Source organism: Dicentrarchus labrax, unplaced genomic scaffold, assembly GCF_905237075.1.
Source record: "Dicentrarchus labrax unplaced genomic scaffold, dlabrax2021, whole genome shotgun sequence".
NCBI lineage: Eukaryota > Metazoa > Chordata > Actinopteri > Moronidae > Dicentrarchus > Dicentrarchus labrax.
The window spans coordinates 15,862,279-15,880,642 of NW_026136716.1; the positions used below are offsets into that span (position 1 = coordinate 15,862,279).

Genomic DNA, 18,364 nt, shown 5'->3' on the forward strand with positions numbered 1-18,364 from the left:
TTTTCTGTTTTGTGTAGCTATATATGTATATGTGATGGCTGGACATAAAGAGGACAATGTTCATAGAGACTTCAGTCAAAAAATCCATCTGAAACTATCAAAGTGAGGGGGACATAACAAATGAGGAAATCCAGTGCCAATCATGTCCTCGATCCTGTTGTACATGACAAATCCACATCTTAATTATAAATGCTTCCTACTTATTAAAGGACCAGTGTGTAGGATTTAGTGGCGTCAGATTGCAACTAACTGAACACCGCTTGTGTTTGTATTTGATTATCTATATTCAGGTGTACACACACATTATACACCAATGAAAACATTCTGCTACTTCTATTTCATTTCTGCCAACAGCAATTATTAAGATTTTTTGAGATTATAATGAGTTTGTTTCGTTTTTCTAAAATTTAAGCATGTTATTTTAAGATAAAAAAGCTGTCTGTTATGTATTTTATTTTCAATTGCATTCTTATTTTACTTGTAATTAGAAAATAACAAATATATTATGTATTATTAGATTACTTATAATTTATAGTCCCTCCAGTTCAATTAGAAAACTGACAAAAAATATTCTTAAAAATATATGTAGTTTTTTATTGATTACATAAAGATGTTGATTCAACTACTAGATAATATATATGGCACTGATTTAACACTAGTTAGACATTATGATGTTTGCAACAAATCACCTACTGAGTGTATATTGTATACACTATATGGACAAAAGTATTCGGCCACCTGACCATTATACCAACAGGGACTGTAATGACATTATATTCAAACACATATACTTTAATATGGAGTTGGTCCCCCTTTTGCAGCCATACCAGCTTCCACTCTTCTTGGAAGGCTTTCCACAAGATTTTGTTTCTGTGGGAATTTGTGCCCATTCATTCTGTAGAGCATTTATGAGGTCAGGCACTGTTGTTGGACGAGAAGGCCTGGCTCGCAATGTCCATTCCAGTTCATCCGAAAGGTGCTCGATGGGGTGGAGGTCAGGGCTCTGTGTGGGCCAGTCAAGTTCTTCCACATCGAACTCATCACAACATTTCTTCATGGACCTTGCTTTGTGCGCTGGGGCCTTCCCCAAACTGTTGCCACAAAGTTGGAAGCATAACATTGTCCAAAATGTCTTGCTATGCTGAAGCATTAACATAGCCCTTCACTTGAGAAAAGGGGCCTAGCCCAAACCCTGAAAAACAGCCTCATACCATTATCCCTCTTTCACCAAACTTCACAGTTGGCACAATGCAGTCAGGCAGATAACGTTCTCCCGGCATCAGCCAAACCTAGACTCGACCATCTGACTGCCAAACAGAAGTGTTATTCGTCACACCACGGAACACAATTGCACTGCTCCATAGTCCAGTGACGATGCGCTTTACACCACTCCATTCGACGCTTGGCATTGGACTTGATGATGTGAGGCTTGCATGCAGCTGCTCAGCCATGGAAACCAATTCCATGAAGCCCCCATCGCATAGTTTTTTGCGTTCACATTAATTCCAGTGGAAGTTTGGAACTCTTCAGCTATGGAATCAGCAGAACGTTGGCAATTATTACGCACCATGCTCCTCAGCAGTTGTTGACCCCGCTCTGTAATTTTACATGGTCTTCCGCTTCATGGCTGTGTTGCTGTCGCTTCCACTTTCTAATAATATCACTTACAGTTGACCGTGGAATATACAGAAGGGATGAAATTTCACGAACAGTCTTATTGTAAAGGTGGCATCCTATCACAGTACCACACTTGAAGTCCCTGAGCTCTTTAGAACGACCCATTTTGCATCACAAATGTTTGCAAATGGAGACTGCATGGTTAGGTGCTTGACTTTATACACCTGTGGTTTGATTGGGACACCTGAATTCAAGAATTAACAGATGTGGCCAAATACTTTTGTCCATATAGTTAATATACTCTCTATAAACCATTACATCATGAGAGTGACAGCTGCCACACCTTGATGGTGGAACCCTTTGTTATAATTTTCCATGTATTGTTATTTACCTTTTTGAAGGTCTTCCCTGTAAAGACCAGTCCCTCCAACCTTTCTTCCCATGATGCTATCTTCTGACACCAACAGGTTCCCCAACAGGAAGTAAGTGGTCATCTGGCCTTTACCCTTCACCTCAATCTGCCCACGCTCTTGTATGTTGAACCCTGCATCCTTCAACTCACTGAAAAGGGATGGGGGTGGGAAGAGCAGTTGAGTGGGGGCACACAGAGGGACACAGAAGTGTAATAAATTAACAGTAACAATTGCCACTGTACTTGCCATTTCCACAGGAACGCATTTTCAGTACGTGCATCAATTTACGTGCATGCATGTATGACAGGTGTGGGACATTTTCTATAGTTAAAAGTGCAATGTGTAATCCTGGCCATTTGGCCAAAATTAATAGTAGGCAGCCTCCCCATCCTCAATGCAGTGACACTGTTTAAGACTGTTCACAGTTAGGGGCAGAATAAACCTTGCACTGTCCTCAAGGTATGTGTATACATATATGACATATGTCATATATGTCATATATAGCAAACTTTCCAAACTTCCAATTTTCCCTCATCGCATTACAGTAATGCCAAGTTGTTACAATATGATTTGTGTTTATTTGCGTACTCACCTGATTAACTATGGTCTGCTACTACTATGAACCACTACCAGCTGGGCCAAATTTACAGCTGTGCATTGTATTCATAAAATAAAAAACATAGACACCATGTCTCTTAAATATGAGTTATTACAAGAAAGTTTGAAGTAGCCTAGTTATGAGTCATTGCTAATTACTAGGTTATAGATAAGAACGTGAGCTTAATTTGCTTATTTCCTTCTTAGTATGAAAGACTGGGAAATATTAATGCTATTTAATGTGGATGGCATTAATATTAACAGGTACAGGCAAGTTGTTGGGATTGTTGTCCTGCTGTAAGACACTGTGGTCAAGGCAGCCGAAATTTGCGTTTATGTGGTCAAATCAGTCTTCTTTGTATTGAAGTACACAAGTTATCTAACATTTATGGTAATAGCAATGACACAGCTCTGGGGAAATGTTGGTAGTGACTATAATAGTCTCATAATTATGGGACAGATAACCTCTTTTAAGGCAGTATTGTGCTGGACCATGATAGAGGAGACACAACAGGAGCAGACCTGCATAGACTTCAGGAAGCAGGCTCAGTTGTGTTTATTAAGTGTGATTATTGTGTGTGCAGCAGTCAAAAGAATAAAGTCGTCTTGTTCAACAATCCCTGTGGTTGGTCTATGTGCTGGGAGAACCCTTGTTAGTAGCAAGTCGTGCTACAGTAGTGTAAAGTGCTTTGAGTCGTCAGAAGACTAGAAATTTGTATTCTACCTGTGGAATTAAGTGTTACAGAGTTAAGAGTCCCTGCCTCTGTTGTGGGTCACAACAGTTCGCTGGGGGTGATACACCTGCATGCACACACACACACCTGTATGTGGAAGAACTGAGGTGAATGTGGTCAGGGAGTCCATGACTTTCCATCCTGGAGGCAGTGTTAACAGTGTCTCCAAACAGGCAGTAGCGAGGCATCTTCTCCCCTACCACCCCAGCTAACACTGGACCAGTATGGAGACCCACACGAATCTGAAACATATGTCACACCATGTCAGCACATACATTTTAAGTGGAGTACACAAACACAATAATGGTCTTCATTGTTATATAAACCAGTAGCAAATGTGGCATCCTCTCAAGCCCTGCTTGTTGCTTCTGTTATTATATTGTTTTAGGAGGCAGGAAGTGTGTTGATGCTCATCTGGATACAGAGTTTACCTGAGCAAGCTGCTTGACTGTCTTCCAGTTTGGTTTTACACTAGTTGCACACAGTTACCCACCCAAAACCTCATAGTGACTGTCCCCTGACAACCTTAACTATTTAAAGATAAAGTGTTAAACATAAAAACCTAATAAAAATTTTTACCAAACTGCAGTAGCACAAAAAAATGAATTAAATGCAGACTATTAAACATCAGGTCTCTGTCTTCTAAAGCTAAGATTCAAGATTCAAGAGGTTTATTATCATATGTACAGTAAGAAACACAAGGTTTGTACGTAGAATGAAAGTCTTACTTTGGCCGACTCCCTGAGGCAACACACAAGTAGAAGAATAAAATATAAACATAGAACTTACAACTTAAAGTGCAGAACATTGTACAGTAAACAAAGAAACCTGAGTAGTACGCTGTTCTAGTTAATTAATTAATATCAGATAATGATATAGATTTACTATCTTACTGAGTCCTGGCTGTGTCATGAAGAATATGTATCTAAATAAATCCATTCCCCCCAGTCAAATTAATACTCACATTTCTTAAAACACCTGCTTGTCTGTACCTGGACAGCAGATGACTATCTGATAGTGCTGTAGCTAAATGTAAGGAGGAGATTCCATGTGTATTTATTTCAATGTCATGTCTCAATATAACAGAGGACTCCTGTGATAACCTTAGTCCCTTCCAAATTGATCATCTTGTTATAGTGCTGCAGGCTCACTGTGAACAACACTAGACTGTATTGCCCCTCTAAAAAAGAAGATATTAAAACATAGGAGGTATAATCAGGAAACCTGCCAATTAATGGAAATTTGAAAGGAAATGCCGTTCTACCAAGCTGGTAGAATCACGTTCAATCTGGCAAGATAATCTTGAAAACATACAGAGGCCCTCCATAATGCCAGAGCAGCTTATTATTCATAGAATAATAGAGGAAAATAAGAACAACCCCAGGTTTCTCTTCAGGACTGCTTCCCTCAACCTGCTGCCCCAGCAGACAACAGCAAACAGGATAGCACTGGCCACCACAGAGTCCTAGAACATCCTCAGCATGGTCCGACAGATGTTGAAGCCGCCTCAGAAAATAGAGGTGGCTTTGGCCCTTCCTGTACAGGGCTTGATTGTTCTTAGCCCAGTGTAGTTTATTTTCTGTGTGAACTCCCAGGTACTTGTAATCCTCCACAGTGTCTACACTGACCCCTTGGATGGAAACAGAGGTCAGTGGAGCCTTGGCCTGTCTCAGGTCCACAACCAGTTCCTTAGTCTTTGTCATATGGACCAGTCAGTCAGTCAGTCAGACAGACCATAAAAATGTAGTTAAATAATTAATTATCTGACATGATTAAAAATTCTTACCTGTATGGGTTTGCCTGTCACAGGGTTGGTGACCTCTCTGGCTGCTATTCTCATACCCAAAGCGAAATTTGCCACTCTGTGAGAATGGGTTTCTGTCGGGACTGGAACGCCACCCACCACCATGTATGCATCACCAATAGTCTCTACCTTTGAGAAACCAATAAACCCCCAAAACAATTCAAACAATATTTGATTGAGCAACGTGAAATTCTTTTAACCTCTTAATGCAAAATCACCTATCATATTGCGATGCTAATTAATATCTCAAGGAACCTCTTATCTCTCTTATCTTTATTTTTGCCATCAATGCTGAATCTTTAGTTTAATGATGAAAGTTCAAATGGGTTCAATGAGGAATTTGAAAGAATCCAGATTTAAAAAGCAAGCAACTACTACACAGGTAAATTTAATTAAAAGAGGAACTTTAGTGCTGAACGGTGGGGGAGAACCCCTTACAAAGATCAGGACAATATAAAAACTATACTGTAGACATGAAAATCTGAGTAAGCACAGGTGGGAAATGGCAGAAAAGGCAACCTTATCCAGTACAAGAGTGCAATCTAGCTTCAACACAATAGCTTTCTTTTTTGACCATAAATAGCCTTTCATAACTTCATCTAGAAATATTTAGAAACATTTCAGCCATTGGAATATCCAACCCAAACCTCATTCAAAGAGGACAAATGTAACAGGTGGGATAATACCTTGTAGATGTCATGTATATTGGTGAGTCTGTCGAACTTGGAGTACATGGAGTTGAGCATATGAACAATATGGATGGGCTCACAAGCAGCGCAGATGTTCGTGAAGGTCACCACATCACTGAACAAAATAGTGCACACCTCAAAGTCCCCTAAAAAAAAAAAAAAAAGACACTTTGACAGAGCAACAGACAGATTTTAGACATAGACCACTTGATTGATGGACAGACTGACCTGCTTTTACACTTTTCCCATCTTTAAGCTGATTGGCTATGTGGCGGGGCAGCATGGCATACAGCAGAGTTTCTGTCTTGTGTTTTTCAGCCTCTAGGTGCTGCGACAGGATTCTCAGTTCCTCCTACACACACACACACACACACACACACACACACACACACACACACACAAAATAAATTATATTTCCCTACCAGTGAAAAGACTAAAGCATAACTACTGTACAAATTTCAGATTTAAATTGTAAATCAACACAAACTGCAAATAGGCTAGGAGAAGTGATACAACTGGGTGTAACAATTTTGTGCAATGTGGCACAATCTGAGACTGCGGATCAGTTTATTGAGTCTGTTAGCATCTGCTACCCTCAACCAGCCACCCCAGAAGACAACAGCAAACAGGATAGCACTGGCCACCACAGACTCATAGAACATCCTCAGCATGGTCCGACAGATGTTGAAGGACCTCAGCTGCCTCAGAAAATAGAGACGGCTTTGGCTCTTCCTGTACAGGGCTCGAATTAGACTTTCTAATAATAACTGACTCTGAATCAGCTGCTATAACACTATAATTTCCGTTCATCTATCTATCTATCTATCTATCTATCTATCTATCTATCTATCTATCTATCTATCTATCTATCTATCTATCTATCTATCTATCTATCACAATGTGGCACAATTGGAGACTAGACCATGTACGCTGTTATGACAACTTCCTGTTACATGGCAATATATTATATGACTTTAAATTGCAGTGGCCAAATTTAAAGCCGATCTGATGAATTCCCTAGGAGGAGTTCATTAAATTACAACGCTTGCAAGTAAGAGCACTTAATTCTAAAAGGCCAACTTCCTATTGGATTTGGGGTATGGGTCCAAGAGGGTTTTTTTCGTATGTCTGGACATGATACATGTGCCTATCAATGTTCATACATCTGGGTGAAACATGCCGCCAGGGGCGCTATAGACCCATTTTACCACACCCATGCAGACCAAACTCAAATGTGACAATATATGACTTTTGACATTGTGTGGCAATTTTTGTGAATTTAAATAAGTAAATAGCAACATTTGCCTTGTTCCCACGGCAACAGTGTCAAGATTCATAACCTGTCAATATCAATGTCTTAAGGGTCGTCCGACCAAATTTTTATTTTATGTGGGACCAAATAAGTACGTACATTTTCACCACTACTTAAGTTTGCGCAGAGTTTCATGAGTTTTCAAGCATGTTAAGGCCATCAAAAATGTGATTAATTTACTCACTACACTCTTTTCAGTTGGCATAGTTAGATTGCTAGTGAGATTTAAAACTTAATTCTAATTCGATGTTAATAAACTAATAAACTAGTCTTGATGAACAAAAAGCATTCAACAGGGCTAAATGGGATTTCCTATACACTTAAAGTATTCAGATTTAATTTTATTATTATGAAGTGGATAAAAACTATTTATTATAATCCAAAATCTAATTATCTTACTAATAGGGGTTAAAAAAAGGAAACTATCTGTTACTATTTGCCCTCCATTAGTTCAGCTAAAACACAGATACCACACAGAAACCTTTACAAAAGTCAGTGAAAGGGCTTTCGAGTAACTGTAAAAGCTTCAGCGGACTCTCTGTTTCCAGCATGGACATGGCGAGTCTGACAGCAGCTGCTCATGGTTGGTTAGCTCTGACTACCAGGTTGCTGTTTCAGCTACACTGCTGTGGTCAGTCTGTCAATTAGGGCTGCACAAGATGATAAAAACTCTATCATAATGTGATCATTATAAAAGATATTGCAATTGCGATTCACGATAATGTGGAAATGATCATTTTTGAGGCGAAATTGAATTTTCACAAAAAAAAACTATTTAAACCATGATGAAGTAAATTTAGGGTGGTCTGTACCATAAAAACGTGTTTTCTTAAGATTAATATGCTGCTGTTAAAGGGGAACTTGGCAACTCTAGCCATTTCTTCGCTGGTTTTCACTTTTGTTGTCCCATGTTTTCTCAACGAGCTCCCCCTACAGCTCTGGGACGTGTATTTTAAAACACTGTCGTAAAAAAACTCACTTGCGGCACCCTCCTCCCCCTTTCTACCGCTGCTGATGTGCATTTGTTGCTGGGCAACTTTTTTGTGTGGAGCAATGTCTACAGAGGTGGGTAATACATTCATCATCGCTTGTTCTTATAGCCCGCGTGGCTAATCGGTATTGAGGGGGGCGTGTGCGTTTATGTGGAATTGCCGTAAAGCAGTTTGTGTTTCTCGCTCGTTCTCGCTTCTCACGATACTTCCTATTTCCAACTTAACAGGAGGGTAGTCCCAAAGTTGCAAGGTTGATTTTCCGCCTGGGGATGCTAGGGTGAGCGGGGAAAGTCACCATTTTCACTGGAACAGGCCATTTAACCATCCAAATTATTTCTAAACGGGTTTAGTAAGTTGAAATAATTGCCAAGTTCCCCTTTAACCCTGTTGTTTACCTTCATCAAAAATTACAGCTCTCGCAATTGGCATATTGCTTCTATGATTTGCATATTTCACTTGGTCATATTGCGATTAAGATAATATTTCGATTAATTGTGCAGCCCTACTGTTAATCACTCCGGCTGGAATCGAGGCCATACCCCCTAAGAGTCACTGTGTTAAAGCTAGGGAGCAAGCAGATTTGAAGGGTGTAGTTACACTTTAAATACTGAAACAAATAAAAACTAAACCAAAATGTTTCATTAGGGCCAGAGCACTGACCATGCGAAAGCCCTATTGTAATTGAAGGAATTCTTCTTTTTCTTTTTCCTCCTATACAAACGCATATTTGGAGGCTTTCCTGTGCTCGAAAACTGGAATAACGCAGCGCCCATGTCAGTCGTGGCAAAAAAATTTATGTTCTATGCGTCGCTTTTGGGTTGGCCACTAGGTGGCGCTACTATCATTAAAAGTGCGTTTAGGCTTAATTTTGGCAAATAACATCTGCATCGTTTGTCGCACATTCAAAAACCTTACATCCACGCTTGAAAGGAGCTGTAGCTCCCCATAAAGGCCCCCCCCACTTACGCCCTATTTTTTTTCCTGCTAGAGCGCGAAATGTCCATAAACTACTTTTCCATGTTTCTCCTATGCACTTTGTCCGATTCGCACAAAACCTTGCACGTAGCATCTGGGGACCACCTTATTAAAAAAAGTAATTTGAACATTTTTAAAATAAAAAAAAAGCACACTATAAAATTAAGACTTCCTTTAGATTTTTCGGCAAAAAGGAAGTGGACCATTTCTCCACATTGGTATGTCCGAATGACACCAAGCGTGGGTCCAGAGTTCCTCATGTCTTCCTTAGGCATCATGCGTAATTTCAGGTCAATCACCACAAGGTGGCGCTCTTTAAAATGAACAAGTTTATATCTCCGCATCGGCACAAGTGATTGAAACGAAACTTTGCATGATGATTGCCCATGTCTCCCTGAGGCTCACTAAAAAATGTGTCAACAATCCACTACTAGGTGGCGCTCTGGTGGCAAAAATCGTGTTTGTTGTGTTTGTAGCGCCCCCTACAGTATTTAAAAAAAACAGCTCCAGTGCCACGTTTCACCGATATGTATGAAACTAGGTAGGCACGTGTAGCCTCTTGGACCCATACCCCAAACCCCACAGGAAGTCGGCCATTTTGATTTTCAGTTTCACTTCCGGCGAACTTTTCGCCTTGTATTTGAACAAACTTCTCCTAGGGAATTTATCGGATCTACTTCAAAATTGGTCAGTACAGTCAAAATATGTTGCTGATTAAAAGTCGGCTATTTGTGACTGTACATTGAAGGGCATGTCCGTGGCTTTCTGTCAAAGTTGGCCATTTTGAATTCCGTGGTCATTTTCGGTGAATTTTTCGCCTTGTATTTGAACGAACTCCTCCTAGGGAACTTATCGGATCTACTTCAAAATTGATCAGTACAGTGTGTCTGTGGCGTGCAGTCAAATTCGGCCACGTTGAATTTTGTGGTGTTTTTCAGCGTTTTTTGCATTGTATTTAAACAAACTCCTCCAAGAGAATTTATCGGATCTGCTTCAAAATTGGTCAGTAAAGTCAAAATATGTTGCTGAATAAAAGTTGTGCTATTTGTGCATATACGTTGAAGAGCGTGTCCGTGTCGTGGCGTCAAAGTTGGCCAGGTTGAATCGAATGTCAAACTGTGATGCCATTTCTGGCATTTCGCAGCTCTCAGCGTTTTTTTGCGTTGTATTTGAACGAACTCCTACTAGGGAATTTATCGGATCAACTGCAAAATTGGTCAGTACAGTTAAAAAATATTGAAAAAAGATTTTTTTTGTTTGTTTTCAACAACAAAAACTACTGAAATGAACAAACCCACTCCAGAAACTGAAATCAAACTGAATTGAAAACAGTAACTCTGTTTGCACAGATGGTTGCAAATGGTTGCTCACTTGTTTTACAGCTTTATGTACTCAGAGGTTTCACATACTTATTCAATGTATTAATTCATGTCCGGTCTGGATGAAATCGCTGGCCAAACAAAAGGAAATCAGAGATTACTGTGCCCACATCTTTACAGAGACCTACTCCATCAACATCCCAGATCAAGCACTTGACGTGCGGATTGTGTTCTGAGCCGATAGACCATAGCACAAGAGGAGGCAGACTGTGTTTATTACATCAATGATGCCTGATGATCAAACACAGTCAAAGTAGGTAAACACTGTTTCTCAATGTCGAACTCCTTATATGAAGATGAAACCATTATCATTACTATCATGTTGCTACTATTTACATCCCCCCCAGATGCAAATTCAAAAGATTCACTGCAGAATTATTATTCAATTCAACATAAATGTACTTGATTCCTTGATTTTACATAACATGCTCTGTTTTCATTGAGTCAAGTCAAGTCAGTTAATTTATTTAGCCCTTGTTAAATATATATAGCCCAATACCCTAAACCACGTATTTGACACTGTTACATTTAATTACATCTCCTAATTTAGCATTTCTTTTTAGCTGTTTCTTATCATGTTCATAAACTGGGTTGCCATTTTGTGTAGGAGTCTCACAAAAGACTACATAAAGTAAGAGCTGTTTTCCTACTTTTTTCCTCTCCAGCTGGTTGGTGAGCTCCATCTCAGCTAGACGTTGCTGGTTGAGAAGGACCAGGTCTCTGGTGACATCATGTTGGGCCAGGTCAGACAGGTGGAGGCCAACATCTTGAAGTTCCTGGAGGTTTCGTAACTTTGGAGAACACAGGTACAACATACAGCCAAGAGACTCCATCCACACCATCTGACCTACAGATACATTTAATATGGGTTAACCTATGTTGTTCAGATATTATAGAACTGCTGATGCTGCTTTTGGGTTCAGACAGCACTGCTCAATGATTTTTCTCCGCTCTTTTGTGCTTATTTACTTTTACCCTATTAGTCCCCTGTAGGACATAAGGCCACAATGATCTATCACTGCACATTGAACCTCCCCGAAGTTCGGTTTAAATTGGCTAGCTTGTCGACCAAAGTCCTGTAACAGGGGGGCTCATTTATAAAGGTCGATGTGCAATTCATATTAAAGTTAAGTTGGGACACCACTCGTAAAGAAGTGAAACCTTAGCTAGTAATTGATTGATTTCAGTCTCATAAAAAAATATTAATTTAAAACTGATTCATAATCAAATTAATAACTATAACCAAAATCACCATATCAGTAGCTTAAGTGGAAGGATTTGATATTCTGCATAGAAGAGGCTGGTATCACAGGTGCAAAATTAAATAGGCCAGCATGTATAAAGGCATTTATTAAAAAGATAATAAAAGCAAGAGTGTGTAAGGGTGCGCATGAGGGTTGCACACTGCTGTCTTTGTTCTCCTTGACCATATGAGCATGAGCATCAAACACATGTTGGTCAGAGACAAAAGAACAAGTTTGAGTTACCTCTCCTCGTGTTTGCTGAGGTTGAGGCCAAATTAAGGTGTATGTGTTAGCTTAAGTTATAGCTGCCATGTTAAAAGGGAGTTAGTAGCATGGAAAGACGATGTCTCTGTGAAGCATAACTAACTAACATTAACTATCATCACCTTAAATGTCTCAGAGAGAGATACAGTTATAGCGATAACCTACGTTAATCATATCAACATCACAACATCCTAACCATAATGAAAAACACATTGATTTGCATGTACCTTAACAGAGGTTAACAGTCCTGTGTTAGCCATTCAGACTGTAAACTGTATATTACAGAACCAGTCCGTGAAATGTGGGGGAAGAAGAGTTGCTGGTGTGCTGCGTCCTTCAGCCAGTGGTCTGCCTGTTGTGGATGAGCCAAAAAAAAAGTCCTTGCTGTGCGGTGTTTGCTTGTGCAGGTCACAGGAGGAAAGGCATTTCACTTCGTAGCTTTGTTTCCCTGCAATCAGCGGCTCAGCATTAACTTGCTTGTGTCACTCCTGGAAAGTCAGCTGGCAGGCTTTGTGTCTAAATACGCAGACAGCAACTTCAGTTTCTTTACTCAGGTTAAGGAAAAGGCAGACTCTTGTGCCGCACTTTAATCCTTTCTTGTGTGTTTGTCGGCGGGCCTGGCTGCACCGAGGTGCCTGCACACATATACAGAGTTGAGGACGGAGCACTGTGCACAAAAGTTTTGAGAGTAAATCACCTGTACCGCTGCAGTTGTTGCCATCTTTGACATGTTGTTCTTCATGTGGTATTTAACGGCAGGCTAGACTATTTGTAGGCATTTATGCTACCCCATCAGGTCCTGAAGAATTGCATCCTCGGTACAAGGACCATCGAGTCAAATTTTGGTGCAGCAGCAACCCTCTCTGAGTGGACACCACAGGCATGTGAGTCACAGCAGTTCAGTGAGGAAGTGGTCACACACAGGTAGAGGTAGGCAGTGTGGACTGGTGATGTGCTTGGTTGCTTGGTTTTTCTGTGTAATTCCAAGTTTGTGATCTTGTTAGGCCAGATCTTGTCAGATGTTACATAGCCCTCGCAAGCATCCATTGTGAAAAACCTGAATAATTTTTTATATCAGCTTTAGTTTCCTTGCAGCATTCAGAACCATACTTTAGGATGGACTGCTTGGACCACATAATAAAACACATCCTGGGCATTCTCCAGTCTTGCCTTGATGTCCCTTTGTCTCTCACTGTCGTTGCTGAGAAGGCAAGAATAAGTAAACATAACAGATTGGAAGTAGAACTACAGCACTCAGGTGGAGGTGCTATCACTGTTTTCTCGCAGACATCTCAAAGGGCATATTAATGAATCACTTGAAGGTCCACCTGCACAAAACTGAGATTGTTTCTTCAGGGCAAGGGATGCCCACACTGAGACCTGTTCATCACCGTGACTATACTGTGTTAAATGGTAAATGGACCTGTACTTGTATAGTGCCGTTCTTGTCTTCCGACCACTCAAAGCACTTTTACACTGTGCCACATTCAACCTTTCACACAGTGATGGCAAAGCCCATCAAACGAGCTTAATTCATTCATAAACATTCACACACGGATGCACAGCATCAGGAGCAATTCGGGGTTCAGTATCTTATTCAAGGATACTTCGACATGTGGCGGGAGGAGACTGGGATTGAACCACCAACCTTCCGATTAGTGGACGACCCACTCTTCCTCTGAACCACAGCCGCCCCATTACTCCTGGGTGTGATGATGATGATGAGGATGATGATCCAGGGAGAAAGGGTCACTCATTTTAGTTGAGGCTTCTCTGTGTTCTAGCCCCACTGCAGTCATCACCCATTTTTCCACTTCAGAATGAAAATCACCTTTTCAGACTTCACCGCCACACCCCACACCAGCACATATTGATTCTTTTAAAGCCTTTCTCAAAAAGCATTTTTACTGTATTGGAAGATTAAGTTGATTTGATTAGTTCATTTTTTTAATAATACACCTAACAGTATAGGGTGGTATGTTTATAAAAATGTATAGTGGAGTTATTGGTTAGAACCCACCTCTGAGCTTGAGCGTGGTGTGTTTGTCTTTGTAGCTCTTCAAGACAAATTGACTGTTGATGAATTTCCTGATGCTCCTAATGGTAAAGGTCACCTGGAGGACACAGACAGAGGCTGCACAATACTGGTTTTATTTTACTATTTAGCTTAAAGTTGTAATTTTCAATTCAATTCAGTTCTATTTATGTAGTGCTACTTTTCATGTAGAGCACATATAGACCATACTCCTTTATAAAGCAATTCAATGTATTTACATATAAGAATTACCTCTCTATTATAGTAATTTAAACTGATAGTGGCTGGACGGAAGTCTGCCATTCCCGCACTTAAGGGATTAAAAAAAAAGTGCACACATGTCATCCAAGGTTACTCTTTTCATTTGACCAGATAACTGGTCTACTCACAGATTATTTTAAGAGATTAAGAGACAAATTCCCCCAAATTGAAGGCAAATGTTTTACATGTAATATTTCTTTAAAGGAGATTGGTACAGCTTTTAGTTGAATTCAGACTGATAATATGCATAATTTATTTAACGTTTTGTCACCACTACAGATACACAAAGTAACTGCTAAAGTACAATTATGCTGTTTTACATTAACTGCTGTTAGCTATTAGTTTGATTAATGCTTTAATGTGTGTATTGTTTACTGAAGCTGGCTGATCAGGCAAATTATCAGTATTTTAATTCTAACGGCAGTATGCTGTAAATGGCTGCCATTTGTGCGTGTTTTTGAACTACTTTCCTATTTAAACATGTGCTTGTTAATAATGGTGTTATTAATTACTTAACATAGTTTGGAGACCAGTCAGACTTCTTGAGAAGATACTGTAGTGTGTGACCCCCTGTTGCTGATCAGTCATGTAGTGTGAAAACTACAACATCTTCAAGACTCCTGATTACAAGACTGAAAGTTGTGTAGTATGAATAGTACAGAGATCTGACGACTTTGAAACTCACGTAGTGTGACCATGGTCTTACTGTTCAGTGTTTTCCTCAGCTGATTGTGATATACTACATTTTACACAATCTCACAAGTAGTACATTTTTGAACTCTTAGACCTGTGACTGTATTTTACCTGTGGGTGTATAATGGTGAAGTATTGGTCCAATGTAGCATCTCTGGCCTGAAGACCTGGAACAAACTTTTGTATGTTCACACCTGTCTGCCTTACTTTCAGCTGATAGACAGGACAGAGACGAGAAACAAAGAAAGACAGATACGTGGTGGAAACACAAGGTATCAGGATTCTATAGGATGAGGTTCAACAAAAACACAAATATTTTCAGTGTGTCAATTAATTTGATTTAAAAAGATATACTCATGGAGTATATTTTACTGCAAAAGTGGCTTAATTAACAGATATTGTATATATTAATAAAAAAAAATGCACAATAAAACCACGCTGAATGGGAGAGGATACACCTGGACTCATGTCATCATTTTATGTAATTTCATGATGCAAGCTCTGATTGATTTCAAATTTGGTGTGGAGGTGGGTTCCTCTACATGTGACATAACTGAACTTCAGGTTTTTGTGAAATAGCACAGACTGTGACAGATCTTTCTCTTGGGAAATGTCCAAAATGCACAGGTCTCTTGGGATGAACTATGCCTCTTTGTTTCCTTTCATGTAGAGCTGGGCGATAAACTGATTGAATTGCTTAATTGGAATTTACGGTTAAAAACTATACAAAAATAGCTGAATCATAAAATTGATATTTAAAATATGAATGTTATAATGGGGGCTGCCAAGGACCGTAAAAGAAGCCCCAACCCATTGAAGTCACTGAACCCACTCATCTACAAAGAACATGTAGAATTATTTTCCAATAGTATCCATATGAGAAGAGGGGGCCCAGTGATAAGACATTACAGATGCACTGGAGTTTCACATTACCAAAGATATGGTGATTTTGTTTGTTTTTAAGAAAATTGTAAAGCGGGTGTGATGTGAAAAAATCTGAGATTTTGTTTTTAGGCCATATTGCTCAGTCCTACTTTCAAGGTCTTTTATTGATGGGGAACGGTCGTATCTGTCAGACTATAGCCACACAGTTAAAGCCTTCCTTTCTGGTTAAGAGTGCGGTCTTCCTCCAGAAGCTCTGATCTCACACTCATAATGTTGAATATCTGAAAGTCTGAGTAATGGACACCTTGAAGAAGAATGGCAAATCTTGAAAAAGTTAGGCTACAGCAGATACAAAAACTACCAAATTCAGAGGAACCATCTGCGTACATCATTGGATCTTAAGACTCAGACTTTCGTATATGCAACAACAAAGGGAAGAACATCTTAAGGCTTTACAGGAAAGTAGGAAAGGAAACTGTATGGTTATAGTCTCCGAAAAGAGGCACAGCTCAAGTCAAGAGACCTACATATGTTATTACAGGAAAACCAAATGTTCCTAACTACAGAAAATATCTGTAGTGCAATGGTAACAAAGGCTGTACTATGTAGCTTTGTCAGAAGCTATGGATACAAGACCATCAAAGAAGACTGTTATTTATGCAAGAGATTTTGACTTTGGGTATCTTGAAAATTTGGGTGCCTTCCCACTAGACTAATTCTGTTGTTTAAGTATCAGGATGGGCTGACTAAAGCACATAGACATGGAGCCTTACATCTTCATCAAAGACAATATGGAAGGGAAAAGCATTGCAGAAAGCTTTCTCTTCCATCCATAGCTTGTTCGGGTAACATGGACTGAAAGTGCACTGGAGGCTGCCTGGGAAGTAAATCAAACACACCCATTCCAACAGTGTTAGAGAAGCAACCCTTAAACCGTTATCTAATGTTATCTAACAGAATTATCACAGTATCCAGCTGTGTGGTATTTTGATTGTGCTACTGTGTATGTTCTTCAGCAGACAAATTTTCGGATATAGTTTAGAGCTGTTTTGACAACATTTTAGTTGTTGTACATTAGGATTGGGCAATTGGATGAATATATCTGCTTTTTCTGGATTTTTTGGACAATTTTTTAGTTTTATTTTGTTAATTTAATGGTCTGCCTCCGACGAATGAGAGCCACTCAGTGACCAACGCAGTGCACACACTGAGACACTGAATGAAATCAAATTTGAAATTGCTTTTCTCTGCCTCAACTCTCAACTCTCTCTTACTGATGGACACATAGTTTTATTTATTTCTAACTAACTTTCTAACTAACTACTAACTGCTGCTTATTGCTAACAGACTGGGAGTTCGAGGCACCAGTGCTCCTGGCGATCATGTGCCATAAATGTAACATTAAACACTGACTCAGTGCTCAGATCTTCTAGTCTGAAAGTTTAAGCAGAGCAGCCAGAGAACATTAGAGGGAAGAACAGAGAATATTTTATCCATAAAATATGATACAGTTTCACCAACATCAGTGAATAAAGTTATAAGATCTTTGCTTTTGCACAGGAATTCGTCAGATAAACATTCATGAGCCAGTGATACCTCTCTCCGAAGTTAAAAAATGTGTCTACAAACTTCCTTGTGGTTTTATGCTGGAACTATTTCTTGATAAAGAACTGTTTATCTATCCGCAAAGTACTTCTGTGCAGTGTCTCTACATCAAAGGTTGATTTATAACATCAGTGAGTACAAGTTTTCAAAATCATCTATTCTATGAATAACTTTTAAGTTAAAGTTAACTATAAAGTTAACCTTTTTCTGAGAGGACCACAGCCCTGAGCAGGTCCCAGCCATGCTTTTTCCCAGCTAGTGACAAACATCTGTCCCTCATTGTTCTCAGTAATGACTCCTGGGGAAAATCACACAGCACAAGTGGGCAAAGAATCAGAAACACACATAATATATACATATAGAAACAACCAATACACAGACACCCACAGACACCCACCCATCTATGACTGGAATTGTGCTGGTCTCTGGTCTTGCCAGCTTGGTTGGTCTGTTTGACCAGGAACACAACATGCTCCTTCTTCCCTGTCCGCTCATCTTCCTCCGATTGATTGAGAACCACCATGGTCACTTTGCTATCAAAAAACTCTCTGGCAACCGCCTCCATGATACCTGTAGCAAGATGGAAAAATGGGCAAAAGAAAGGAAAAACAGTTATGAATGAGCAGTGGATCTCAAATCGTGAGAGATCAGTGTGTGGTCAGTGATTCAATAGCTGCCAATTTCCTTGAAATATTTAATGAATCAGAAATTACACTCTGTCCACTTGGGAACTCCCTCAGGATTCAGGTGTTCCAGGTGACGTGCTACAGTAAGCGTTCTGACTCATTTCCGGTTTACTTCTTGCTCTGTGTACACTGTTTGGTGCTGTAGCTCTGTCAGTGAACGCTAAATCTAAATTTGTTTT

The 18,364-nt window shown here is 39.7% G+C and overlaps 1 protein-coding gene across 1 annotated transcript in view; it reads right to left on the reverse strand.

Annotated features, from left to right (window-relative positions):
* LOC127378833 (guanylate cyclase soluble subunit beta-2-like) overlaps positions 1–18,364 on the reverse strand; it is a 39,847-nt gene that overhangs the window by 2,524 nt on the left and 18,959 nt on the right. The window contains exons 6-16 of the mRNA XM_051428112.1: positions 17,897–18,069; positions 17,701–17,797; positions 16,668–16,771; positions 15,121–15,222; positions 14,041–14,134; positions 11,163–11,359; positions 6,083–6,206; positions 5,852–6,000; positions 5,148–5,294; positions 3,449–3,603; positions 2,009–2,178 (exon numbers count right to left, since the gene is read on the reverse strand). Coding sequence (XP_051284072.1) covers positions 2,009–2,178; positions 3,449–3,603; positions 5,148–5,294; positions 5,852–6,000; positions 6,083–6,206; positions 11,163–11,359; positions 14,041–14,134; positions 15,121–15,222; positions 16,668–16,771; positions 17,701–17,797; positions 17,897–18,069 — 1,512 coding nt within the window. The remainder of the gene's footprint in view (positions 1–2,008; positions 2,179–3,448; positions 3,604–5,147; positions 5,295–5,851; positions 6,001–6,082; positions 6,207–11,162; positions 11,360–14,040; positions 14,135–15,120; positions 15,223–16,667; positions 16,772–17,700; positions 17,798–17,896; positions 18,070–18,364) is intronic.